At 39.1% G+C, this 27,731-nt stretch overlaps 1 protein-coding gene and 1 long non-coding RNA gene across 36 annotated transcripts in view; one reads left to right on the top strand and one right to left on the bottom strand.

The window, feature by feature from the left end:
• Positions 1-4,941, bottom strand: part of LOC111255007 (prolactin-releasing peptide receptor-like) — a 57,751-nt gene extending 52,810 nt beyond the window's left edge. For 2 of the 21 annotated variants that reach the window (XR_015317723.1, XM_086975740.1), the window contains exons 1-2: positions 4,253-4,941; positions 3,479-3,981 (exon numbers count right to left, since the gene is read on the bottom strand). Coding sequence is in view for 5 of the 21 variants with exons in the window: in XM_086975740.1 (XP_086831866.1) it covers positions 3,479-3,599 (121 nt within the window). In the remaining 16 variants the exon portion in view is untranslated. Of the gene's footprint in view, positions 1-1,051; positions 1,699-3,478; positions 3,982-4,252 lie in introns of those variants that run through there. The other 19 variants (XR_015317724.1, XR_015317726.1, XR_015317725.1 and 16 more) reach the window with 16 other exon arrangements.
• Positions 15-27,132, top strand: LOC147754690 (uncharacterized). 15 transcript variants are annotated; one of them, XR_015317750.1, is made up of 5 exons: positions 15-271; positions 9,569-9,818; positions 11,155-15,987; positions 23,391-23,522; positions 24,253-27,132. It is a non-coding gene; the product is annotated as an uncharacterized LOC147754690 (long non-coding RNA). The 15 variants fall into 15 exon arrangements; XR_015317746.1 differs by lacking the exon at positions 15-271 and adding an exon at positions 5,019-5,157; XR_015317743.1 differs by lacking the exon at positions 15-271 and adding an exon at positions 5,019-5,157 and having other exon boundaries at positions 9,458-9,818.
• The last annotated feature ends 599 nt before the right edge of the window (positions 27,133-27,731 follow it).

The raw sequence follows: 27,731 nt of genomic DNA, 5'->3' as shown, positions 1-27,731 counted from the left end.
CCGAGTGTCTATGGAGAGTTGTTTGCATTTCAAATTATCGTAGTGAAATTAAAAGTATTGCCTTCAATTCGACTAGAACGAACAGAAAGCTGAGCCTTACATACAGAGACGCCTTGGATACGTGCTATCGTCAAAGAGACAGCTGAATATCGTTAATAGTGTTAACGAAACTTTCCTGAATTGAATTTTAAAGATTGTGTAGTTGAGTAGTTCAGTGCAATAGTATGTAAACGTTCACCGTCTAGCTCTTCGTTTTACAGGACAACATCAGGTAACAGCTGGGAAAATGTTTAGCTTGCACTCTAGGCCTGAATTAGGTCAAGGATCACTTAGCAATAGCTGCTCTCACCATCACTCATTTGCGCTATAGCAGCGCTAGTTACAAGGAGCTGGGTTCTATAGATCACCATTTTTAGCTTAGATAAAAACGTCTAAAAATGTTATGTTTTTACTAAAAGCCACGAGAGCGATCATCATCTAGTAGCTGTTTTAAAAATTTACTGCTGTTTTGCAAACGGATCCCATGAGGTAGGCAGGTAGATAGGCAGGACTAACAACTAATTGATACACAGTTTTGGGCGCACGACCAAATGCGGCAGTATAAACATCTCTCTCGTCTATGAATTAATTGCTACAAAGATTTCTATCAATCAGATCTGTTGAAGTGCACAAAGCAGTGGTTTTGAACATTGAGACTGAAAAAGAGAACAATCCAACTGTCCTTCTACAGTTGGTTGCTTCAAACAAAACTTGAAATACCAACTTTATAGCTCCTAGCCGTCAAGGTTTTCGTCATTCTCGATCTGCATGTCTCCCGTTTTCCCTAACTTCCCCTCGCCCGAAACTCGAGCAAAGTGGTGTCTCTGACAATCTCTTTCAAAGCTCTTTTTCTTTCGCTCAACTGTAGACTACTATTTCCGCCGGCGAGTTATTTTTCGTTGGGCGGCTGAGGAACTTGGCCGCGCTGTGTTGCAAAGGTAGAACTCTCTTAAACAAGTGTTCGAGAAATGGCCGAAAAAGACGTTTAGATCTAGTATACGTACATACCAACCTGTTTCTCTCAGCCATCGATCAATACCTGAATAGTATCATCCGCGCCACATGAGTCGAACTATAATGATCTGCTCTGATCACCGGTCCAGAAAGGTACTTTGTTTACCGCTATCCGAACACTGCTCTAATTTCGTTTTATCTTCAAACTTGCCGGCAGCACTAATGCGATATGGTCGTTAAAAGTTTATGATAACGAGGTAATTTATGACACAGTCATAATGAGCATTCGAGGAACGGATGAAAGTGAAATCCAAGGATGGTAGCAGCCGCAATCGACTGGAACGGCCCAGTCATCATCAATACTTATTTATCGAACTAAACCCCGAAAACAATGACAGCACATAGATGTATCGTCAAATGATTAACGCACTAATTTAGTATCATCTAATAACAACGATAACGAATACCCGTCGCAAACGTAGCGTTTGACACATAGATCCGATCCGCTGTACTGTAGTTTGAAATCTGCAGGCGGACTGACGGTTGGATTGCTCATCTAGCGGCCTTTATACTCCGCTGAACGACGCGCCCTCTTCGGATCACGCCGTAACTATTTGGCACAACGAATCGTGCCGGCTTCATATAGACGTGTGCGATAAAAGCCTTAAAGAGGGAACGTCTTAGTTCCGTACTTATGCCACCTGCCAAGAGCGGAAAATGGCCAACAACCATATTTTTCTTTTCTTACTTTGCATAGAAAAGGCCCTTGTTTTAGTCCGTAGATGAGTGAGCGATCGCTTCAACGAGCCGCAAGAGAAAATAGTTTATGTAACATTTATTCATATGTAATGATCAGTTACTTTTTTAATCATCAACATTTTCTCCCCCAAGTTATCTCGCACTACTCTCGGCTGCTCGAAAATTCAGCCGGAACACAATGAGCTTATTAGTTCGACTAACGTCAACGACCAACGGCAGCTGCAACTTTAACATTGTGAACTGTAGATTGATCGTTGGGAGCGGATTTCTTGATGAAACTTTTCGCCCTGGAACCACCTAGGGCATAATGGCAATCCAGATGCGTTCTCACTAAACAGCTAGCGTTTCCCTATATTTCTTTGTGCCCTTTTGGGGATATTTCTTAGCTTTTACGGCAAAACATTATAAACATATAAAGTGTAACTAACGGCTAACAAGGGCAAGTATGCTCATCAAAGTTTCGCCTTTTTTCGTTACATTCTTCTTTTCTAATTAACATGAACTTAGCCATGTCAGTTACTGTTAGCGTTCCTCAAAAGTTTCCCGTCGAATAATATCATCCTCAGTTTCCTCGCGAGTGGTCGATTCTTCTTCCTGTATTTCATCACTGACCGCTTAAAAGATCTACCGATGCATCGATCACTATGTAATACAAGGAAATATTGCATTCGAGCGAACACCCACCTAAATCGAGAGCGCTAGCTCACGCCCGCGGTTTTGTTACAAGACTGATTGCCTTATTAGTCAAAAGCCGTAAAATAGAGGGCCCATAATTTAAATAGTTGAGTAAATGGTTTGGGCTCGCAATAACTACTAGTTTTTCAGGCGCTATTTTAAATTCAAAGCATTATGTGCAATCATTAGAAAAGAAACAGAGCTTTTCTCATTAGTCTTCCTGGCTATTGCTTTGTAACAAGGGCGTGTCCTGGCTGAATAAAAATAACATAGCTGAGCTGATCTGCTATGTTATTAGAGTCAAAAGCCAACGTTAAATCGAAGAGCCAGCTGCGTCTGGCTCCACTAAACGTGTACCTTAATTACAATTAGATAAGTCTTCGCTGAAAATACATCTCCTAGAGAGCTTAAAAGGCTAGATAGACGTCGCTAGAAAGGTTTCTTTTTCTTTCTAGGAAAGTAGTTTACCCTTGTAGCGCTATCAGAAATGAAATAAGCATAAATGATCTGAACACAGTGATGTTGTCTTTAAACCGTAAGAATCTACTCACAGGCAGGGGCATCTAAACGAAGAACGGTTTGATCAGCTGTTTCTTAGAACGTATTTAAACGGCAGTAGATATTGACTAAGACTTAGCCTACGCTAAAAGTGTCATTCCTCATGGTCATACTTATCCAATATAACCATCATTCACCCTGATTCCGGACCTAAATTGCTCATAGACTTGTTTCAGGTGTTTCCTTACAAGCTCCTTTTTAGTAGCACGAATTAGGGAGCACGCATTATCGTGACGAGGCTTATAAACTCTTTCTCTCTCAGTCAATACTAATCCAACGAATTCGAATCTGGGCTGTTTGCCGGTCATATTTGCCCACTTTAGAACAGGCTCATATTCTCAAGCAGTCAACTCTGGACTCCAGCCAGTGACCGACATAAACCGATGCACTATTTTCCTGGAGAACGTATGGTTTCTCCCCGAACGCTTGCTTAAGTTCGGCATATGACTGAGGAACATGCAAACAAACTTCCCTACGCATGTAGAACACATACCTGCAGCTGATGTCTGCTTTAGTGATAAACTTCTCTTATCAAAGACGAAAGAATTAAGAAGCAAACTGGACCAATCATATTTCGTTAGTTTTATAGGCCTCAAGACGCATCTGTGCGGCATATGACGTATAGATTTTCGCGAACAATCCGTGGTATGGTTCACCTATTTACGTTGAACCCTTTCGCTGCCAACGGAAGGAGGGGGAGCGTTAGAAACTGGAATACGGAGTGTTTTTTTTTTCCTGCTAGGAATTTTCTCTTTTGTTAAGCTGGAATCCGTTTCTGCTTGTTCTGCAAACGCATTTGTGACGGGTTGTACGCTGTCGGTTTAAGGCCACCGAAGACCTGTACTCTCTCGTCGCCGCTTGGGACTGATCTTGCTTCATGTTCCCACAAACATAGTTTTAAATACCATTACACAGTGTTGATACGAATACAGTTACTAGGAACAACGAGAAACTGTCTTGAGTTAGGATGCTTCTGCCAAGAATACAATGTCGCCTCTGAAAATTTCCGTATCAATACGTTATTCATCGTCATCATCGTCTGAGCATATCAATCGAAAGTTACAGAAGCGTACTACAATTTAGATCGGGAAACGCAATCAAGTCACAGCACGAACAAACAATGCGTCTCCGTCCAATCGACGAGTAATTTTTTTAATTTAAATGTTATTTTAATGTACTTTTTGACCTCCGTTAACCAAATAGCGACACGTTTATAGTGCTAGAGGCCTACTACTAGGAGACTTAGGTCCCTCGAACATTTACGCACATATGAGATGTGTGGATGGGTAAAATGCGACTCGTTGTCTCTGCGAAATATTCCCCGAAGCCTGGACACGACTTTACTTCTACTGTAGATTCTCGCGTGCGGTGAAACGCGCAGTTACTGTGCAGTAATTCTCTGAGGTAGTTTAACGCAGGGCTTCCGACATTTTAACTAGTATAGTATCCACTTTTCATATTTGCATGATTATAATTCACCCAAAACATTCCTTCTTTTTCGTTCCAAAGAGCCCCAGGGCAATGTAATAGAAGGATTCTCAGCAATCTTCTTTCTGGTATGTGGCGAAAGTCATAGTCGCGTTCGTTTGTTTGATATTTTTCTCAGCATTTTCGTATAAAACATATTCGCCAGCTGCTACTAGTCCGTGTGTGAAGAAGCGCACCGCTGTTAAAGGCCATATTACAAGTAGGCATTAGAGCATTAAAGCATAAAGTAAAACAGTTAGGGAACAAGGAAGGCCAACTAGCTTGTTCATCTGGAAACGGTACCAGCTGCTTTATTCTCAAAATATAAAAAATTAGGGTTTCTCACAAATTTATTGCGGTCATGACGTTGCTTGGTGCCATATTCAACGGGCTGGCTCGTACTTGTGGTATAATGTTATACATGTCTTGGTACGCTGAGGTTTGCATTGTGGAGATAACACGTCAGCAATGTCAGTTCAACGTACAATGCAAACACGGAATCCCCAGCTGAGTTCTTTTTGTTGGTGCGTAACCCTTTACCCCGCGCACCCGTGCAAAGGGTCTCTCGCAGTTTTTGTATTGCTAAACGAGAGTTTGCTGAGGGGTTGTTTACGATGAGTACAATGTGACGCACTTGATTTGTTGGTCATCCTGGAAAATCAACTTACACGCGCTTTTAAAATCGTTCATGAACTTAACAGCTTCGTAAGTGCTTAAAGCTTATAGAAACGTGGCAATCCTAGGCACCATTTATTGCTAATATTTTGTAGAAGATCCGGGTCTTAACGAATATTTTAAGCAATACGTAAAACTTGCTCATATAAACTAAAGAGATTTGTGTACCTTTCACTTCTTTACTGATAATCTAGTCGTCGCAACAGAGGTCCAACTAGGTTCTAATTTTATGCTAAAACAGCGGGCTAGTGGCCTTTATTTATTAAAAGTCTCTTGTCATCCGGCACCTTTTAAAAACATGATCCACCAGCAGTATCTCTATGCAAATACAAGAGACGACGTTAATAAAAATTAGTGTAAAATCAACTTCCACGTCGTACACATCGTGTTTCCAAGTAAAAGCGGAATCTGTACGATTTAAGCGTCGTGATACTAACTGCCTATATCATGTTGCGCTCGTTGTATCTGTGCGTACTTCGTCCAGTATGTCTCAGATATAAGAAGATCACTGCATAGTTTCAGCATTCAATATGCGTTGACCTGAAACAGCGTACTGATGACTGCTGAATGTTGCGACCGTTGACCTTTAGACGGCGGTTTCACGGCATCGAAGGAGCTTTCCAGTGCGAAAAGGATCACAGGTCAGCTACGAAAGTCTCTAGCGGCTTATGTTAGCTTATCCGAAAAGCTTGCGGCCATAACACCTCAAGTGAAGGCTGTTGTTGAGACTTTGACACGATCTAGAACCGATGGGCAAAAGCCAGAACGTAAAACAGGTTCTGACAGCCGTTACAGAGTACGTCGCTGCGTAACGCGTACGAAAGAAGTAGCAAAAAACGGATATAGCTCGTATTTAATCAATGATCTAATCACTATGAAAACCATGGGACACCACAGTGCTTCGAATTGTGTCTTTACCATAGATCATCGTATGTTTAGTTCGATATGTTAGCTATTTCCAATGAGAACATGTCGACTGGATAGAAAAGTAGATGACTATTTTATGAAAAAAAATGGGTTTTGAAAAAGGCACAAAGGTTTGCCGCCTATTTGATACGTAATAGCCGTGACCTTTATCGATGATAGTGCTTCGCCATTCAAATTGACAATTCTAACAAAGCAGCATTCGAGCCAGATACGCACGGAAATAACGTTCGCATTCGGTGTCGCAGGTGCGTGCGGAGCGTAAATATATGCACGTCATTTGTGAAATTAAGTGCGTGCAACCGTTTCTGTGTATGTTCTTATTCAGCTCTTGTCATAACGTCCTGCCCCCGTGGGCGTCTCTCATGAGTGTATCTTTCGTATTACATGAAATATCAGTATCGAATAGCTTTGCTTTGGGATGCATCCCGGCGTACGTAATCTACACATGTTGCCGCATAAACGTGTCTGACATAGATCTAGGCAAGTTTTCCATTTGTACGACCAGCACATGGCGGTTGAACGAAAGGAAAGCGAAAAAGAAGTGGCTAGCACAGATGATCTGCAGTCGTTCACCGGCTGTGTTAGATGGTGATGAGAACAAATTAGGATAAATTAAACCGCTACATCTACGTATGTGTAGAAGCTATTGCTTTTTGAGTGATGGACCTAACCACTATTCCGCCCACGAGATCTGAAGAGGGGTGGTTCGTCCGTTCGACAAGCATAAAATCTTAAAATGGTTAAGACCATCAAAGAACACAATATCTCTGTTTATGCAAAGCGCGTTCGAAAGATGTTGGCATTCCCGAACGGGGCTCAAGGAGCCAGCGAGTTAGGTTTATACGACCGTGTTAACTTAGTGAGCGGAGTCGCGAATGCAACAACTCTGTTTCTATCTATTGGCTGAGTCATAATTACTATAATCAGGCATATATTTGTGACGAGTAAATATATGGAGAAGGCTGTAGCTGTGTGACAGATCGACCGTGATTGTTCGCTAAACATCTGTGCGTGTGACATGATACCTTGCTATAGCATTGAGGAAGAAATGTATACGTAATGCATCCATGAAACGTATATAACGTTCTTAATTAAATCGCGTTAAAAACGTAATATAATTAGCATTTAAAGGCGCAAATTGCGTCTTCGACTTTAACTGACACACTAACTCGACAGCAATCTAAAGCATTATCTATGCGTTAGAACCATCTAAAATACCTTCCTTAGTAGAACATGCCTATGGTAGATAACTTTCATTGAACATGATAAGTGAACAATAATGATATACGTGAAAATTAGATTACTGCGGGTCAGCTTTTTGGGTACCCCAGAAACCCAAATGGTTGACCTAGAACAAAGAGCTAAGCTTTTGTTGTGACATGTTACTAGCCTTGCGGAAAAGAGCTTCCGTGTAAAAAAAAAAAAAAAAAAAAAGCAATTTTTTGCTGATTTGGATTAGATAAGTTTTTCATGTATCTGTCCTTAAAAATGCGATAAAGCATTTCAGGAAAATTCACCCAACGAGTACTTTAGAAATGGACTAGCAAGAGAGCACGATATGGAGAAATAAGAATTTCCACGCCAAGAGAGCCACGCATATTTTTTTCCAATTTTTAAGGAACATATTTTCTGAATTGTTCTGATGGACTCTCGATCTGACAACCCATGTCAGAAGAGCCACAAGATCTAACACGAAGGTTGGCTAGAATGGTAGCGAACTAGGCAAGTTTAGGACTTTCACCGATCAATCAAATCGAGATAAACGCAAACATCGAAGCTTGTTTCTACACATTCTGTATTAGTGACATAAGAGATACATTGTGTGTTATACATCACAGGTCTAATGAGCGAACCTGTTAAACGGGTCAGAGTTATGGATCAATCAATAAAGTTTGCTTAAATATACGGATACTATCAAACTGGAGAATGCGCACGCATGCGGGCATATCTTGTAATTATGATTCGTCGTCTTCTATTCTTACGTGCTCAATGCTTACTGAAGGCTATAAGTTTGTGAGCCTAGATTATGCATAGCTTTGCCGCACTGAGTTACACGATCTTCGTAGACTCATTGATAGTGAAATAACTTGAAGTTCGAACAGCCTTTGACAGGACTAAGCTAGCCGATTCTCGATGTAAGTACCATTTCTATGGCAGCGCATTTCCAATTCATCCACTCATTTACCTAAAAACAATATAGCAAGCGAATGCGCTCCCTAGACCATCGCTGACATCACCTACCAAACACGCTGGGTGGGCTCGCACGCACGATTAAGGATCCTTCACTTCTATCTCTCGCGGTTTCATTTCCGTGTTGGCGGGAAGCCTTGACATCTACGCAATTGAGGGTCGTGCTATTAGGAGGAACCCTGCTAATGCCTTTGACCACCGCGCTCATAGGACCATTATAGCAGTTGCATAACTCTATTACTTACTTATTGTTCGATCGTGTAAACGTAAATCCACAACGGACTTTACCACACTCGTTATGTTCGAACTTGATTGTCTTTTCTCCACGTGTCCTTTAAAGGACACAGCCCAGGGTTTTCCACTAACGGGTCGTCTGCCAAATGCTTTACAATCCGTTTACAGAGAATTACAGAGAGATAACAAAATGCTATCCCGTTGAAGCTACTTTTGTCATTACTATAAATTTATGAGTAAGTGAACCCTTACTAAAATTAATTTGCGCAAATATTTTTATTGTTTTATGACGAATGACCATTGCAAGGTCGCATGCGATTGAGCGCAGTCTAGAGTTCATTGCGACTAAATACGGATTTTTAGGAAGATTTCGACATCTCCTAATTCTTAGAAGCACGACGATGCGGTTCTCGGATGTGTCGTCCATTAGCGTCATGCCTTCATACTTCATGAGCCATTGAGGTTGTTTCGTATGTCTGTGTAATGACCTATCCACAAAATTTAATTTAATCAACAAAGGCTACTTAGTTGTTCTGTTACATGAAGCAGAGATGACCATTTTATACATTTGCTTAGCGATTATTTTGACCACTTTCGAGTCGAGCTGTTTACCTTTTTCAAATATTCCGAGCTCAAGTATCAAACGCTTCCCTGAAAGTAAAAGTACTTCGCTTGTCGCTTTAGCTTTTCAGCTCCACGAAATGTAAATTTCGGTTTCTCAGCTATTAGGCTTAGGACAATTAAGTCATCTAAGTAGGCCGCTTCTTCCACTTCTGGAAAAAAGTGTATCCATTATATGTTGAAGCATTACGGGTATACACTTCACCATAGAAGGCAGCTGCCTGTGTATTCCTATAGAGTAAAATAGGTTTTTAAGAAGTATTGATAATTAAACTGTTCCTCGGATCAACATCTCTATTATCTGATGGCCGTACGAGTATTAACGGTTCTGTTAATTCGTCTGCCTTAACTATTATAGATGGCGTTGCTGTCGTTTGAAAGCTGAAATCTAACAGTAATAGGTGTACAAAATTTCGCCGTACGTTTATAATTTTATCGCATTTTCGTTCTGGAAATTCTCATGTGAAAGATGTTTTTCGTGGCCACTAGCCAACTACGAAAGAAGTTACTGAGATTACTGTAAACGTCATATAAGTGTGATACGTGAGTAGCCATGTCATCGCCAAAGAAGCGAAAGGCCATTCGAAGAAAACAAGCTATACAAAGAAGCTCAATGTTCGGCCGTCATACAAATCTACCCGATCATATCTGTGATTCTGCGACGAAGACGTCATAAAATCAAGCCAGTTCAAGCCAGCAAAAAAATATTATAATCTAAGGTAAGGAAAAATTCTGTAATTTTTTCTCGAAGCTTACAATGACCCCAATAAAATATATGCTATACGTTTGGGTAGACTAGAAAGAAATCATGCGTTATGAGCTGCTTCCCTTGGGCAAAACGATTGGCGTCCACTAATAACAGCATCGCAACAAACCGGAGCTAGCGCAAAGAAGGGGCGTCCCCTTTCGTTGTGACGATGTCAGACCTCCCACATCTTTAACTACCCGGCAAAATGCAACGAACTTAAATGGGTAATTTTAGTAAATCTTACACAATCGATAATCTGTAAGACTTTCTTAATGGTGTCAATTTCGATAAGGGGTTGAAAAGGTTATTTTTCACGTTACTCCCCCAGACGAGTCCTCTAGTTGTGGTATCCTGGCCAAAAATTAAAATAGAAAAGAAGTAACAAAAGATCATCGATGAGAATAGCACATATTTAGTTTAGTCCGATGATTTTAAGGTAATATTTGACTTTAAGAACTCTCAAAATTTTTTCTTTCTTCTTCGATAGAACTTTTTCAATCACCCAACGTTCGATCGGAATGAGATTCTGGTAGTTCTTTAAATATTACTCAATGCCGTTAAAATCTATGGGTCATAATAGAGTTTTTTGATCGTTTTCAATAATAGCAACTATAATATAAAGATATCTGAGTCATGTTTGGGGTTATGTTATAGGGTACAGGTCTAATTGTAACGAATACTAAATTCGAGCTGTTCTTCGTTGTTACTCGTACTTTCCCTTTCGTATAATGACCGAGTCGAGTGCAGTTATATATTTCTATTGCAAATCATCCATGAAAAGGGATTTTTTAATATCAAAATGTCTGCTTTGTCAGCCACACACAACAGCCGACATTGTCCGCTGTATTGTTTTCGTTAGGTGAGGCCGGTGTTACCTAAACACATCTAAATTTTCTGGTTATACTACTAAAAACATTTCTTACACTACCCTCCACCATGTAAGACAGAATCTACTTTGTCCACTCTAGCTGAAATTAACCTTTTTGGAGTAGTGGGAATCGTAGATCTAGAAATCTTTCTCCGGTTTTAAAACTAATAGCAGTAACATAAGCACTGGTAAATTATCTCATTTTAATGTTATACTGGTTAACCGTAAGATATCGATATGTATCAAACGAATTTGGCACAATCGATATTCTTGGATACCTTACGGTCTTAATTGTTATCATTGGAATCAGCATCTATATTATACATGTTTCATGCTATCTGAGATCGCCTAGACAAATTCGATTATTGTCAAACAAATGTTACGGCTGAAAAAGCGAATATCAGACATTTTAACAGAATATTTCCTGACCTATTTTCAGGAGCCTTGCTCTATTCAACAGAAACTCATATGTTAAAGTTAAGCAAGCGAGGCATAAAATAAAGGACTTTGCTGATCCTGTACTCTGCCGATGAAAACAATGGCTTGAAAAGAATACCAATATAACTCAAAAGAACCCTACTGTCCTCTCAAGCTAAACGCGGTCAGCTCTGCCGTCACTCGAGTCACAGCAAGGCGCTTGTGGGCGATCCGTGTCGCTGTCGGATTAAACTTAGACCTTTTACCTCAATCTACGCAATTTCCTTCTGCCAATGAGGGTGGAAATGACGCGCAATGCTTAAATGCACATTTCCGTTGAAATAACATGGTTTTCTTGTCTGGTACTGTTCAAATGTTTACCTAATCGTGGAACAAGCGTTTAGCTTAATAGCCAGACATTGAAACTAGGAGCCCTGTTAGACCTGGAAACAAATCAAGTCACTAGAACGTTCTTTCCGTATCCCTTTAGATCAGCTTAGTGTAAAACCTCCCGCACCCAAACCGCGTTCCCGCGTTCTGGATCATGCTGATAATTCGCAATTGCGTACAAAATATCCCTAAGGGCGACTAGCAGTATATACTTATCCTCAGGTTCTGGAGAATGTAAAGTCGTTCGATTGAAACCCGTCTATCAAGCGTGTACCCCAGATTTACTGTATTTTCGCACCGCGGCCATGACCTATCTTAGGCACTTTGTATTTCTTCGGCCTTTTTGTCGATGTTATAGTTCCAAGACTTCCACACACAAATTGCTAGCATCAAAGTACCCTCCGGTGGTTCACTTCTAGGTATGTGCCTGACATTTATGTTAAATGAGAATGCTTTTGGGGAATAAAAATCATTTATCGTTTTAAATGGTTTTGGGTTTTCCCTATAAAGTAAACACTATCGATTCGAGCGAGATAATGAAACGAAACCTACCTGTTTATAAGAGAGGAAGTTAAGTGCTGTCATTTTTTCTGAGACAAAGTACGAGTCAACTTTTTCACAAAGTTATCTAGCGAAACTAAGTAAAATCAGACGAGTTCATACGTACTCTTAATCTAAATCGAGCAGTTATACTTCCTACGATCATTTTCTTCATTAATTTTCATTAAATTCGCGATTAGTTGGGTGTATGAAAACATGAGTACACGAATCGCACAGCAAAAATACGACCTGTATATATATATATATATAGGTTTACTCGCTTAGTTTACTTAAGTACATACATTTCTTAAGTACCCATATTTGTGTTTACCCAGCTTGTCCAGCTTTCGGAAATTGCACAAGAGCTGTTATAATGGTTTTACAGTGTGACTTATCATTTCACACAAACGGAAGCATGTCAATGGTGGAATGGTCGTTTTTTCTACTGTCTGCTGCATAAAATATTTTTTTCCCCCGATCGCCAGTTGTTGGAATCTGTCAGACAGTCCAGGTACAAACAGGGCGCAGGTGGACAACTCTTCAGCGTAGCTCGGGCAGACATTTACGACAAATGTGTGCAACAGTTTGTTTTGGGTCGATTAGATGATACGTAGCCGCTGTCAGCGGGTAAATTCTTATCTGTCTTGAATAACGAGTTTACATTATGCTTAAAACTAGAATAAAGAGCGCCCCCTTTTTTCCAACTAGGACTGTGCCTTTCGTTGTTCTGGAACCTCGCTTGATGTGACTTTGTACCACAAACATTGCATAACGACATTACCAATTTTGCCACAGCGGTATATACGCTTTATGAAATACGTTTCGAGGAACACCTCTGTGCTCACAAGGATTTATTTAAATTAAAGTGTTAAAGTAGGCCTATTATCGAATTTTATCGATTGATATGACCTGTTTAGATTAATGTGTCTAGATGTGCTTAGGCTGCATCCATCCTGAAACCCAGCTTGTACGCTCTGATATGTCAGTTAATTTGTACGGTATAAGTTATACAGTAGAAACAGTGATGCTGTAAGTCGTACAAATTATCGGCGCTTATCATGCGAAATTTAGGGTTTTCATTAAAGTAATGCTACCTCTGTGGGATAGCCTTTTTTCTATTATCATCACAAAGTGAAGTTAACTTGGTCTAATAAAAAAAAAAAACCTCCCAATTAAAGATAGAACATTTATATTTGTTTTATATGTAATAAAGCTAAAGGTTAATTGAATGATTACCCTGATTTATTCAAACTTTGATGAAAAGCGGCTTTGGCGAAAATACAGAATTCATTTACAGGGGCCCTCAAAATTCCTAGCAGATCTTTCAAGGCAAAGCAAATCCTTCTTATATTAGTAATTTTTCATTTAATTTCAAGCTATGCAGATCAATGCAACTATTAAGCAAAGAATTTTTCTTGTTTGCCACAATATATCCGCTTGTCATTTGCGTTACTACTAATAGCTAGTTTTCCGCACCATTCCCAATCATAGGACAAATCTTGAAGAGTATAACAATATCTATTGAGATAGACACATAAATGACCTAGATCAACTTGAGGCACGATTAACGCGTGCATCCATGCAGCGATGCTATCGGTGTGCGTGTGTGAGCCATATTCACTTATCGTGCCGTCACTGCCGCCATCTTACATCGATTCTATACGCGTTCAGTTTACGCCGCCGCGGTCGCTCTATTTCATTTTGCCGATGTTTTAGTAATTCGCTATTGGGTCATTTATGGATCGTACTACAGGGTGCCAGCGTTGTCATTGAGATCATGCACGAGGCCACATACAATGATGGAAAGCATACCGATAATCGTGGGCAATGATTGGGTCTGTAGCAATACAATAGCGGGCGTTATTATAGCTACTAGCTCATCACTCGCGTATTATTAGGCCATAGGTTCTGCTCACTATAATACTCGCTTTTTTCCAATGATGCCATTGACGATCGACAGTACGCAATACCGTGGCCAGGGACATATAAAGCAATAAACGCTGGACTTTGGATTGTCCTTAAGAGATTATATAAAGCACAACGTGAATAATCAGCGTTGGCAGTCACACAAATCCGTAATGAACGTTACTGCCCACTCGTAGAAACATGAATTTGTTTTGTTCAGTAAGACGGGTGCTGTTATGTGCGTGCGCACAAAAGCTGTGTATATTAAATATACGGGATGAGAGAGAGAGAGAGAGAGAGTTATAACTTTGCGTATCTAATTCTTCTTGTTTTGAGTTCCGTTTTAGGCAAAATAAGCTATACTTCTTTTCGTCATGATTTTCGTTTTAGCAATAATCGTATGAGATCCTGGGCGGCCTTGATCGCTGCTTTCCGACAACTTTTTATCCAACAGATAACTTGATACAAAGGACAGTAAAAAAAAAAAAAATTTATTGTTCCGACAAGTTTTTCCAACTGAATATACATGTTACTGAATACATTCTTAGCGGATGTTCTACATCAGTGTACTCTAATATTAATTATATTATTATTATTAATTAAAAATACCGACTTCTAGACAAAGTCATCAGATATAGTATTTAATTACATAGGTCAGACCTTAGAGTAAATAGTCAGCATTATTCTATTTAATGAACAGAACAAAGATGTCCGGTGAGTTGATTTATAAACAAAAGTAAGGCAAGGGTAAAATTCGATTTATACTTGTTAACGTGTGGTTTAGACAAGCATACAATTTCTATATATATATACGTATATATATATATATATATATACATATATATATACCGTACCGGCTTTCAACTCTTCGTCGAACGAATTCGAATACGAAAAATCGGTGAAGTAAATTCTAGAATTTTTTAGGACCAGAAAATCATGGCCTGGGCCCTTTTTGGTAAAAATGTCTATATTGTGTGTAATCCACCTGTAACTTGTATTTTTTTGCGTTCAAAAATTATTCTGTATCGTTCTTCCCACACCCTGGTCACTTACGGCAAGGAACTCGTAAACGCATTAGATAAGGACATGTTAAGGAATGAAATTTCTTGCCTATTTGCCGATATTTGGGTCTATAATACAGTATTACTGGATGCGTATTGTACTCAAACCTCGCTATTTTGTCCTATCGCATTCAGTTAACGTATTAGCTCACACCTCGATACTATACGAAGATGCAATATCTATGTGTATGTGTCAAGAATTTTAGCAATTAGGTCTGATCTATGTAAAAAAAAAATTATCGAACATTTTTTGTTTCGGGTTAAGCTGGCAAAGAAGTCGCGAGGCAGTTGTCTAGCTGCCATCTTATTCAAAATATTCATATTGTCAACCATTGCCGTTTACTGTCATATGATTTTGATATTTCGAATTTTACAGTTCTTGATTGATACATAAGAAACTGTATTTCTCATCACAATCTCGATGTCTCTCGTCACAATGTAAAGTTTTTTTGAATCCCCAAACGTATTGATTCAGAAAATATATCTATATGGTTATTTTTACCATTTATTAATGATATATATTCTGAAGTGATTTTGTTCTTGCGCAAAAGCACCGGTTCAGCCCTTTGATACCCGTGAAGCGTCGAGTCACAGCTCTGTGGAACTGCACAGTGCATATGTATCCACTATTTGTACTGAATTAACGTATCAGAACAGATGCAACTAGTACAAACATTACTACCAGATCTAACCTAGTAAGTATATGCACCTCCTATCGTCAGCAGTGAAGAACTTCAGTCAACGTTTCCGACTCCCCCTCGCATTTCACTCTTGCTTTCCTGCACAGATTACATTCTCTAACGGTGCGATAAATTCATCCTTTTACAGGGCTTGTAAAATTTGTATATACGCAAAATCTATAACTCAATGCGACTTGATCGGCGGACTCGGTCCGCGGCTGCAGCTGATCTTTGAAGCTGATCCGTGCGACAGATGGGATTATCCTGCTATCGTTTCCGGTGAGCTGAGAGCGCTATCTTAGACCTTCGTTATCACGTATTTCTCACTAACCAGGCTACAAACGTTTGCGTCCGCTTTGCAAAGTTATTTTTCGTTAATCAAAATCAGATAGTGCACTATTTGAATGCGGACTCATCACCTTAAACGTATTTTACAAGGTTGAAAATTTAATAAGCCATTAAATTGTACACAAGCTAAAAAATTTACTAGTTTTTTTTTTTTCGTATGCGTCGAAACGTCTAGACATAGAGATAGACGCACATCGCCATGATGGGTGCCTGATAAACTGTCTATAGCTAAGCTATTACAACGCACGGCATGTAAGACTTACGTACCCCCATACAACAATCGCGACACATCGATCCGTTGTAATTTTTCATTGACACCCCGATTTTATTATTATTCGTTAAGATACCAATTGGCGGCAGTTCTACCCGTCTTATACTACCGTTTTTGTAAATGTAGTACAGGTAGAAATACGCATTCGCATTAGCGAAAACTATTGTAAAAATAGTCGTTGTTGTTTTTGTTATTAAGTGTTAAAAAAGTAAAGGAGATTTGTTGAAAATAATTTACCACCATATATATATATATATACATTTATATATCACTGTGTATGTGCGTCTTAATAAAGGAACAACTCTTATCCTTGCAATTTCGACGAAAGATTATCGTTAGACATACGAAACAAAATAAAATCTGAGCGATATAAGATGTTTAGATATACACGTCACACACGTAAATCAATAGAACTTTGCTAATTTCGGTACTCTGACGCGTTACTCTCGTTCGTCTATCCTACATACGTAATCATTTGATAGCCAGTTGATGATGTTCCAAGGTCTGCTAGGAAATTTACATATCGTAGCCTTGTGTGAAATTTGGAAATCAACTACGAGGTGATGATCTTTCGGAGCCAAACTTTGGATATAAAAGCTTTTGTTCTAAAAAAAAAAGGATTATTTTTTGTCTTATTTTAGGATTTACAAAGGTATAAGTTATATATATATGAAATTTGATAAAATCAAAAAAGTTGGCAATTGTAGCTTGTTATCATTGTGGTATATCGCCGTTCGTATAAAAGCGCGTGAAAAACCTACTTCATTTTTACTTCGACTGACTTATAATACGAGAAAAACAAAAATTTTTCACGATCTACTTCAAGCTTGATAGCCTTGTGATCAATGGAGATTGTCAAAGCAAAGACTACTTCTTCAGAATCTATTAATATCTCCCAATTCTCAAATGCGGTGAATTGGCCTCGGCAATAACATTCAGCTTCAACTGAAAAAATAGAAAGTTAATCTTCATTTTGGGCACCATTAGTCGTCTGGAAGTGGATTAAGTGTTACGTTTAGGGTTCCTGTAGGTAAGCAGGGTCAATGAAGCTATCGTTGTATCCTCCCTAATCGAACTGTCGTCTTCAATAGTTGCTATTTACTAACATCATTTTCAACTCAGCTCGCAGCTATAAAAACGCAAGTGCACACATATGTATGTGAACAGGGTGCATAAGGGGGCGTTCAAGCACACGTTGAACTAGATGCAGAAGTTGATTCCGAAGCATTTTAATGTGTCGCTCGCACTGTGACAGTTTTATGTAAGGGGGTCTTGCATTAGTTTCGAGTTTTTTGGTTTTAAAACAGACGATGCCTGGAATCGGAGATATGACCGACGAGTTCGAAGCAACTGTTACAGACACGAAGGCATTGCGGAAGATAAACTGCGACACGGTAGCCAGCGCCGTGACAAGAAGACAACTTTAACTCATATCAAAATTTTCCTAACTCGAATAGCAGGTAACCGCAACAAATTGGCAATCTTTGATAGACGAGCAAGCGCAGCTCACAGGCTTAGCATGATTAACGTATACATCCGCTCTCATTGATAATTTTCAGGGTCCAACCCGCAGTTAAAGATTAAATATGAATTAATAAGTGTTCAGTCATCAAATTGCCGAGATGCAAAGTACCTTGCGTGAATATGTTACTGTATCAGATTTGTCGTGCTATAAACTCATCATGGCGGAAAACCCTATTTTCGTTTCCGCAGTCTAATCGAAGACACCACCTATAATATGTTATCTCTTCACAAGGAACAACTCTTTACCGAGATTTAAATCCTGCCTGAAATCTACGATCTTTCTACGAAATCTACGATAGTTACCGGTTTCCAGCCGGTTTTCGACAAGGTTAAAAACGATTTTTCAGAGTCAAAGGGGGAGATCCTCGGCAGAGTTTAGATCTGTGAGGTCTAGAATTAATTAAAATATGCAAAAAAAGACATCTTTGTTAGTCTTAGATGCAGGTACCAGCGGCTGTTTGCAAGAGGAAAAACCTTGTTGCTAATAAGTCGTCCAGGTAAACTCTAACGCTTAATTTTTTTTAGACCTTTTATGCCCTTTTGCACCTTTTAGAGTCGGCAGTTTTGACCTGCAGTGAACCTAAAATTCTAAATTGCGCTTTTTTTTTTTTATATATGTATAATATATTTAGAACACTTTAACGACTTAAACTCTTAGTAATATCGATAATAGGTGGTTTAGGTCCAAAATTGAGGCAATGGTTGAGGTGAATGGAATAGATGTGATTATCAGGAATGACGCTTATAGTACATGCAAAACTATTCGCTACAACGTTTGTTTTTAGATAGCGGTTTAAAGGTAAATTCTTAAGAAAGATTCGGAATTATATATATATATATATATAGGACGTCCTCACTAAATTCTGCATCTTGCCGATAAATTCCGAATATATAATATTATACCATAATGTAATATGGTATTAGCATAATTCGTTCATTGCATACCTCATATTTGTACATAGCAACAGCGACGGGAATACCTAGGAGTAAATATAGAATAGGTACCCACCGATACACGTATTTGGTTGTCGAAAAATTATCGACCGTTTTTAACCCAACATTTAAGCACATACTTCTTAAAACACCTAACTACACTAGCCTAAAAAAAAAACCTAAAAACTAACCTAGATATGCGCCATTTAGTCGACAATCTCTCGTTAGCTCTCTGGTAATATTACCGTAAAACTTCTGCGGTCTCTGGGCGAAAAGCTAAAACATTGATTTTTGCAATGTTTTACCATTGCAAAACATATTCTGTTGCAAAATAGTTCTGTTGCAGAGATCGAAACAAACGATGGCCTGATTGTACAAGATACGGATATATATATATATATATCCCATGCTAGTTTTCTTCATTTTTGCCGCTAAAAATATGTGTGACTTGACATTTTTATAATAGAAAGCGACGCTCCTTCTATGCACCAGCTCCAGTCGTTCTGGTTCATTATGATCTTCTTCGTTGTTGGTAGTAGAAGTTCGATAATGCAAGTTAGTTTGTACTTTCTCTGAAGTCAATCTGGATTTTATCAGAAATTCATCACTTGGACCACGATCCTTTCTTGCGCATCATTGTCGTGTATGAATCACTTTTCATCACCGGTGACCAATTTCGTTGCGTCTCTTACTAAAGTTCTAAGGTGAAAATACGATTGGATAAGTTCTTTTGCGTGAATTCGTATCGCGGCCAAATATTAAGTCTCTTCTTATAGCTAGGGTTCTTCACATGGTTCAAAGCCGCTTGGCGGTATATGTCTAATTCTTCAAGTATTAGCTACAGCTATGTCACGGCTATTCCTACTTGACTTTAGAGCAATTTTACTGCAGTAACGAGCGCGTTTCACTTGAAAATTTCCAGATCGAAGTTGATGGCAACTTTTTTCGGCTGTTAACGCACCTTGACCACAAACTTTTTTAAGCTTGGCCAGCATGTGTGCCTTCAGCATAGTCAAATTCCGAATAGCAAACTTTTGCCGAAATTTTACCCATCTTTAAGGCCTAACCTAACCTAACCTAACCTAACCTAACCTGAAGGCAATACAACGACTCTATTATCGCTGCATTTCATCGTTCAAATGATGCCGACCCTACGCAACCCATTATCTGCTGTCATTATTTATTATTAACTTTAAAATCATTTGGTTAGAAATGCTATTTCGGCGATAGTTGAATGAGCTGTATATCAACATATGGTTATAAAGAGCAATCTGATCAAGGATAACAATACGAAGATCAATAAACGTGTCCTGATTTCGCAATATGTATATACTAAATAGATAGCGGCAGATGTTTTTGTCGTTAGTGCAATCTGTTTAGCCCTGGTTTTTATCGGTCATGCTGCTGTTTGTACCGGGTGCCTTTTCAATAACTCTTTACGCATTTCGCTGAATTTCCAGTCCGGAATAGTCGTGACAAGATCAGTAAGTAAGTAAGTACACTACCATTACTTGTCTTATGTATGATTGGATTTAATCGCCTGATCAATTTTGCTGTTTGACAACTAGAGGGCTATTGGGAGGCTGTTATATAAGGACAAAAAAAAATGTCTGTTACTGCAGAGCAGGTTGGAAACCAGATGGTGTCCTATTATGATATCGATTTATACATATTTATACATGTGTGTATCCGTATGACATTAAACTGAGCTTCGCAATTCAGTTATTGGTATCGGAAATCATTTGCTTAAAGAATATGGCCTGGAACATACATTTTATGTTATCCTGAATCCTCTATCCTCGGAGATCTTAGTAAGCGAAAGGGAATGATCCAGAATTCAGTCCACATATACCATTTAGTATAATACAATTATTAACAGTAAATCGAACAAACCAATCCTAGAAATGTTACCAGTCTTCTAACTAGTGCCTCAAATGCATTATCAGTCTACAATTACCGGGTTTATTTTCACCACTTATTTAGACATAAAAGCTATCGCAGTTTTAGCTCGCTTGACGTATACACTGACAGGCACTTTTTATAATAAAGTGCCTGTCAGTGTCTCAGTATAGAGATCACTGTCAATCTTGAGTCTTGAAGGCGTCCTGGTTGACACCAATTATCAGCATCATGACGGTGACAGCTATTGGATACGAAATTATCAAATCTGCCATCAGTGTTATTCTCTAACGCTGCAGCACAAGTAGATATTTAATTCCAGAGTAACATCGGGGATCTGATAATTCCGTAATATATATCTTTAACATGAGAAAATAATTTAAAAAACTTATACATTGTAGAACTTTTTTTTTTTTAATTATATAAACGACTATATCTGAATGAGGCAAAATTTAATTAAGCAAGGGATCTGCAAGGAAAAGTTAACACCTGAAAAGCGAGAAAATAGCAACAATTGTTAACTAAAGGCAAAGAAAACGATAAACAAATCAATACATCTACAGAAATAACAAGAAAAATGCAAAAGTATATTTTCAACTCAAAATTCGTGTTTTATGCGTAGGCTAGGCTAGGGTAGATGAAATGCCTGCGACGACTGAAGGGATGTAGAACGATGTAAGTTATACTTAATCTATTTGGCTTTATTAAAAAGGAGAGATAAGGACCTAGTTTCAGGTAAAGCTACGATCGGCTACAGTAGATAGATAGCAAGGAAGCAGAAATTGCCCGCCCTTTTTTGTCTCAAAAATCCAAACAAAAGTGGACACACAACGTGTTCTAGAAAGTACTAATGTATAATATAATATGTAAAAAGCCGCTTAGAAGGATGAGTCAATAGCGCGATCATTAGGCGGATGAGTGCAATGGTTTGTTAAATCTAGGTATTTACCAATGGTGCATACCTGATTCTAAAGACAACTTCAAATGATTTCTTAGCTAATCCAACAAGTTTGACTTAATTTTAGGCTGTCAATGGATCCTGAATCTGGTGATATGACAATTTTCGTGTTCCTTTAAGTTCGCCTTCAACCCTTAGTCTGACATTCTTAAAAGGAAATTTCCTTTTTTATGGTAATCACAGCTGCTCTAAAAAGCAATAGAACAGACGGAAACAGCGCTGCTTAGTGCAGTGAAAACACGTATTCCAACATCGATTAGGAGAACTCTCCAATGGGGAAATAAGTGACGGACGAATCATTTCCATTAAATCTTCTTTTACTAAAAGAGACACCATTGCAATAGTTAGACTCAGATGGATAGTAGGGCCTAAAACACCTAGTTATAAGTGAATCGACCGTAATGGGTCTCGATGACGTGGGTCAAACGTATTCGAACTGGTAATTTAAGTTTCTCCTACCAGGATGGGTGACGCTGCAATAGCTAGCAGCAGATGTACAAAAGAGCCTGATGATGAAAAGAGCTGCAATGGGCTTTGATGATGAAGATCAAACGAATCCGTATCGGTAATCCAGTCCCGCACACTTAGCGAGGTCTTCATTCTTGGAAGATCGATCAGCATAATTGTTCGGGCAAGCTACGCTATGAAACGAGACGATCCCTTAGGAAAATAGTTGAATATCTAATAATTCCTATACGTTTTCTACATAGATTATTACTCTTAATTTTGAATGGCGCTAAATCAAGCATGAAAAGTTACTGGCGATTAGATAGAGATCGAAGCTACAGGCCCTATGTAGATCTCAACACTGAACGATATAATACTAACCGAACGAGTGATTTAAAACGGCTTTACTTATTAGAAGAATTGGAATAGCGAAATAGATATCGAATTTGTTGTGGTTATTGGAACCTTATAATGAGTTATTTTTCTATCAATTATTAAAGATGTCCAACTCTTCGATATCGAAATATTTCGAAGTTCATAACTTTAGCTAAAAACGTAATGAGTCGACAGAGACCAGATATAAGTTTTGGGTAGGTCAACGAAACTGAATGTCGCCCATTGTGAGTAGTTTTATAGTTCCTTAATATAATTCGAAATTTGCTGGCGAAGCTAAACAATGGCAACGATGTTTATTCGGTTGTTCCGGGGTGATGGGGCATCAAACAGAAAAAGCTAGAATTTAGACCGATTATAAGAAATGCCAAAATGATCAACAGAGTAACGTAGTCACCAGCGCGCTATAGCTTTGTGTGTCTATGCTCTCTAACCTGTACAATATGGGTGTGCCCGTAAGATTAGCAGACAAGAAAAACTTACCGCGCATCTACCACTAGCGTATTGTTGTACTATATTTTCTCTTCACAAAGGGAAATGTTTATACGTAAACGGTCCTGACAGATTCAGTACTTCGTCAGTTGAGTGGATAATTCATAGTTTGACAAAAAAAGAGCAGAACATTTGACCATCAATAGGATTGCTATTGATGGTCAAGTGTATTACCATATATAATACATCACGCGAACGTCTATTTTGATTCAACAATACATATAAACAAGCTAACCAGACTCCGCAAATAATTTCGTCACATATCGTAAAGGCAGATGAATGGTCGGGTCACTTTTAGTTTGTCGCAGTCCGTCACCGAACGGCATTTTCATCATAGACCTAAATTATTCTATTACTTGTGTTTTATAGAGAATAGTTAATTAATATTGATTTGTGTCGATGATCTTGCCGTTGCAGGGTTATTCTTCTCAAGAAGAGGTTATTCTTTGACTGGTTCAAGAAACCCGACCCGAAAATTCAGCAAAACTACGAGAATAGGAAATGACAGACGTAAATTTAACTAGAAAGTGTACTCTTTTCCTAAACAAGGTAATGTTAACAAATTAAAATCGAAATTATTGATTATATGGCGATAGAAAGCAACTTACGATGCAAGCATACGAGTCTAGAGGTCGATAATAATTATTATTTGTAAGTTAGAACAGAAGTTCGGTAATGTTCAATGTACACGTTTGTTCTTTACTGTGTAATGATTCTAATTGTCATATAGTACCTAATAGGTGCTTTACCCTAATATGATAGTCTAGTTAATGGAAAACGCATCAGGCAATTCCAATTAATAGTCCGAAAAGCTCAATAACATTTAAGAGGCAAAACCAAACATATTCTTGCCCCAATCTTCCGTTGCTAATCTACTACCTGTTTACCGAATATATTTCCAGATCAACTTTTCGTATAGATGTGTTCCTAGTGAGCTATAGTAGTGCGTCATCTCTCATTTAGCAGCTGATATCGTAGATAGTATTGACTTGAGAGATAAGGATCAGGACTTTAATATTGATCGTAATAATTATGTTGATCAATTGTTAAGACCACCTTTCTCTTCGTTTTCGTTCCGCTGATACCTCAGCTGCTAATAAGGCGATAAACACCTCGAGGTATAAAGATAACTAACGGAAGTGTTTGAGTGTTTGCGTCTCTGCGATAGCAAAATAATCTGATGAACTAGCAGCTTCCCCTTTCCCTGTGTACTTGTTTGTCTCCATTATCGTTCCTTCTTTGCTAGCTTCTATCTCACTTCTTCTCTTCGCTTGCCCAGGTATTCGTAGTCCGTGCGCCAGGCCATTTCAACGAGCCGATGATCGACCCCCCGACGAGCTGGTTCGGAAGCGGATGTATATAAATTCGCTTAGATCTGTTGCATCCCCAAATGTCTCAAGTCTGTCATTGTTTTGCAGTAGAAGCACGGTTGGGCATGTACCAAATGGGTGACGTCCACGTTATTTCCGTTCCAATGTGTAAGCAGCGTGAATACGCGATGAAAATGGAATAAGCGGGTAAGCGATTTATGGGCTTCGATATCGAACCGGCCTTTGCGGTCCCGGATGTCCTCTACTCCATGGAAAACTTCGCTGTTGCTACATCGCCTGTCGTCCACGCAGAGATATTTCCGGCACTATTATTTTAAACGTCCGTAGGAAAGGAGAAGGAAGGCAAATGGATGGAAACGATCGCTCGGAACGTTTTCACACAAAATAGAGTAATATTCCGCCGTTCGATTTGAATGCTCTTGCAAAAGGAAGGTGAAAGCAGAACCAAAAAAAGGGTTGCATTCGATTTGCGTTGACAAGAAGCGCATGCACTTAATGGACAAGGGACTAGGAGTCTTTAATGTGTTCTCTACCAGCACTGCTTCGTACGCATATGGGACAAAAATATGATATATAATGCATATAGCCACGTTCGTAAGGACGAAGAAAAAAGAAGATTTGTGGATGTTTAAGATTGTATACTTCTGGCGCTGATAACTGCAAAAGCGAACCAACGAGCGAATGAACCTAGTGGAATAATGTACCCTTTGAAGCCTCATACATGTCTACTTTGGTTTCCAGTGAATGATTCTATATACATTGACATTACTGGATAAATTCGTCGAGACACTTGTTAGAAGTACGTGCAATCTTTTGTAGTATTATATGGTCTGTACGATGCATAGCTCCGGTGGGACCACTTGTCAGAGAATAACCATAGTTCAATGCATGCATACGGGACTTCACTTGACAAACCATGCACTTTAATCAATAAATGTGTCTCAAATTCATCGGAGTCGAGTGACTCACAAGGCCGAAAATTTCAGCAGAGGAACCGCGAGTGAGATCTGAGACTATACGTTTAAATGTTTACGACACATCTCATGTATCTCTGCAAGGGGACAAAAGTTTTTCGAGATACAAAGCCTTAGTAGGACAGAAAAATATTCTAGGTCTACACATCCACTTAATACATCAACTCCTAAATCTGTTTGGCAGGTATAATGTGGGATTTGTTTTCCGGCTTTTTCGTGTTAGCATAACTCCACCCACACCCGTGTCCCTCGGAGCTTTTACAAATGAAAACTAAATTTTGGGTGGTATTCCCTGTAGGAACTGAAGTTTTATAGAAGCTTAACATTTACACAGTGAGGCGGCTATTTTTGGTTTTAACAACGTTAGGCCGTAACAGATCGAATTAGAATACCGATTTTAATTGTAGGACGTTGATTTTAATATGTAAATGTACAATACTGACGGCACGTTCTATCGTGGTCGACTTCAAACGCTGGTACGGTTCGGTATAATGAAAAGTTGAAAATCGAACTTTGATATCCAGTGTCACAAGGTTAGATAGGTTAATATAGTTTGTTAAACCAATTCTTGTTTGGCACCATAATTATTATTGCATAAAATAGCTCGCCCATGGTCTCGGGCCCTTGTTCTGAGATGCTTCTCATGCATTAAATATGCTGCATCTGCAAATATAATTCGCAAACAACGTTATTCATTGTAAATATGGAACCGACTCCAGCACTATGCGTGGTCAAGGTAAACTGCTAACTTTTCTAGCTTTGATAGTTTCATGATTTTATCTTTTGTTGGAGGCGGGGTACGTCCCCAGCGTAGTGTCAGATTTAGCCCCGATAGCTGAGCTTAGTTCTCCGAGGCGAACACTGACTAGCGCACCTCCGTCCCATAAGTTTCACATCCTTCCAGTTCAGAACTTCATTGAACCGAACTATGGATTAGCAGAAGTGGTAAGTGCTTACGGATAAATTCCTTCTGGGTTCTTCGCCTCACTAGATGCGCTATGTCTCACTTACTTTGGACCCAAAATTCTAGTCGCGTTAAGGTTCTGGGAATAAATCATATTCTTTGCTACCATCCGAGGCTCTTTTTCTCCATCAGGGCTTCTTTGGCCGTGGGCGGCCCGCATTCCCACCTCCCGGTGGTAGCATACATGAATTTATAAGTTCCGATAGTGCTGTTTTAAGAAATTCTAGAAGGGATTTTGTTTTAAAAGGCGTACCCTCTCTAATCCACTTCGTTCTGGCTCTTGCATTGTAGCCTCAAAAATGGAACAGGTTAGTAATTTGGGGGCAGAGTCGTCCTTTGCCTCTTGATCGCAATAGAGACATACGCCGGAGGGCTTCCTTGGAACGTTCGAGACCGCTATTCCATAACCGTTTCCTCCCTTCAACGTTCAAATGCTCTGAAGGTGCTCGAACCGCGAAAATGGCCGCTCACGTATAGACTCTTCTGGATTCTTGGGAAGTTCGCAGTGCAGCCGTTCTTTATGTCTTACTTGTCTTGAAGCCTGCAGGCGATTCGAACCTAATTGGGGAATCAAACAGCGCTATTAACCTGGTGACCAACATCCGAAGCCTTCGTCTGCCTGTCCTTTTTAGTTCATGTATATTAAGCAAAATCCTTGTTACAAAGCCCGCCGTTTTGCTAGCTTTGGCCATAGATCCTAACATAGATCTAAATTATAGTTGCAGAACGTGCCTCCAAATAATGGCGCCATATATCTAACACGTCACATTACGAAATAAACGTACATCACCCTGTGAAGTAGTGTCATAAACATTTGCTTAGGAATAGCTTAGGAAAAAGATTTACGTCCAAGTAATTTGTATGCCTAAATGCTGCCTTAAGATAATCAGTGTCATCACTAAGGGGAGACCACTTTTTTTGCCGCGTCAGTCTGAGCCTACAGCGATCCTTTTTATGCCGGTTGGAAAAGGCTAGCATAAATGACTTTCGAGGGTAGAGATTGAAATTGCTACTAATAAATTGTATATAGGAATTCAAGAGATTATCTATAGATAGCATAGTCATTTGCATCCAGATACAATTTCAATCAGGTTCTAAACAAACAACGCATGTTTTGCCTACAGACGGAGACATCGACTAACGATTTCCTGTTGACATTGTGCGAGAAATGTTGTACAAACAATTAAAAGTTCTATACATTGGTTGCAATAGAATTTTTGCGTGAAATTTATACAAGAGGTAAAATAGAATCAGATTTTTTTTATTGAAACATAGGATCGCTTCGAACTATTCTTGGGTTGTGCTTTTAATTGAATTCACCTCGTTTTCAAATCGGAGCGCCTTGAAAATGCGTTGCAGAAAAGATTAAATAGGTTCGCTACTGGCACGGAAAGGTTTATCGTTACGTAAACGGCATAGTGGGCACAAAGACGCAATTGGCCACATCAATGCACTATCGTTATGCCTGAACCGTACCTATTTCTTGTAC

This window comes from Varroa destructor, unplaced genomic scaffold, assembly GCF_002443255.2.
Source record: "Varroa destructor unplaced genomic scaffold, Vdes_3.0 BEIS01000007.1, whole genome shotgun sequence".
NCBI classification, from domain to species: Eukaryota; Metazoa; Arthropoda; class Arachnida; order Mesostigmata; family Varroidae; genus Varroa; species Varroa destructor.
The sequence above is the reverse complement of the archived record's forward strand: the minus strand, read 5'-3'. Positions and strand labels throughout refer to the sequence as shown.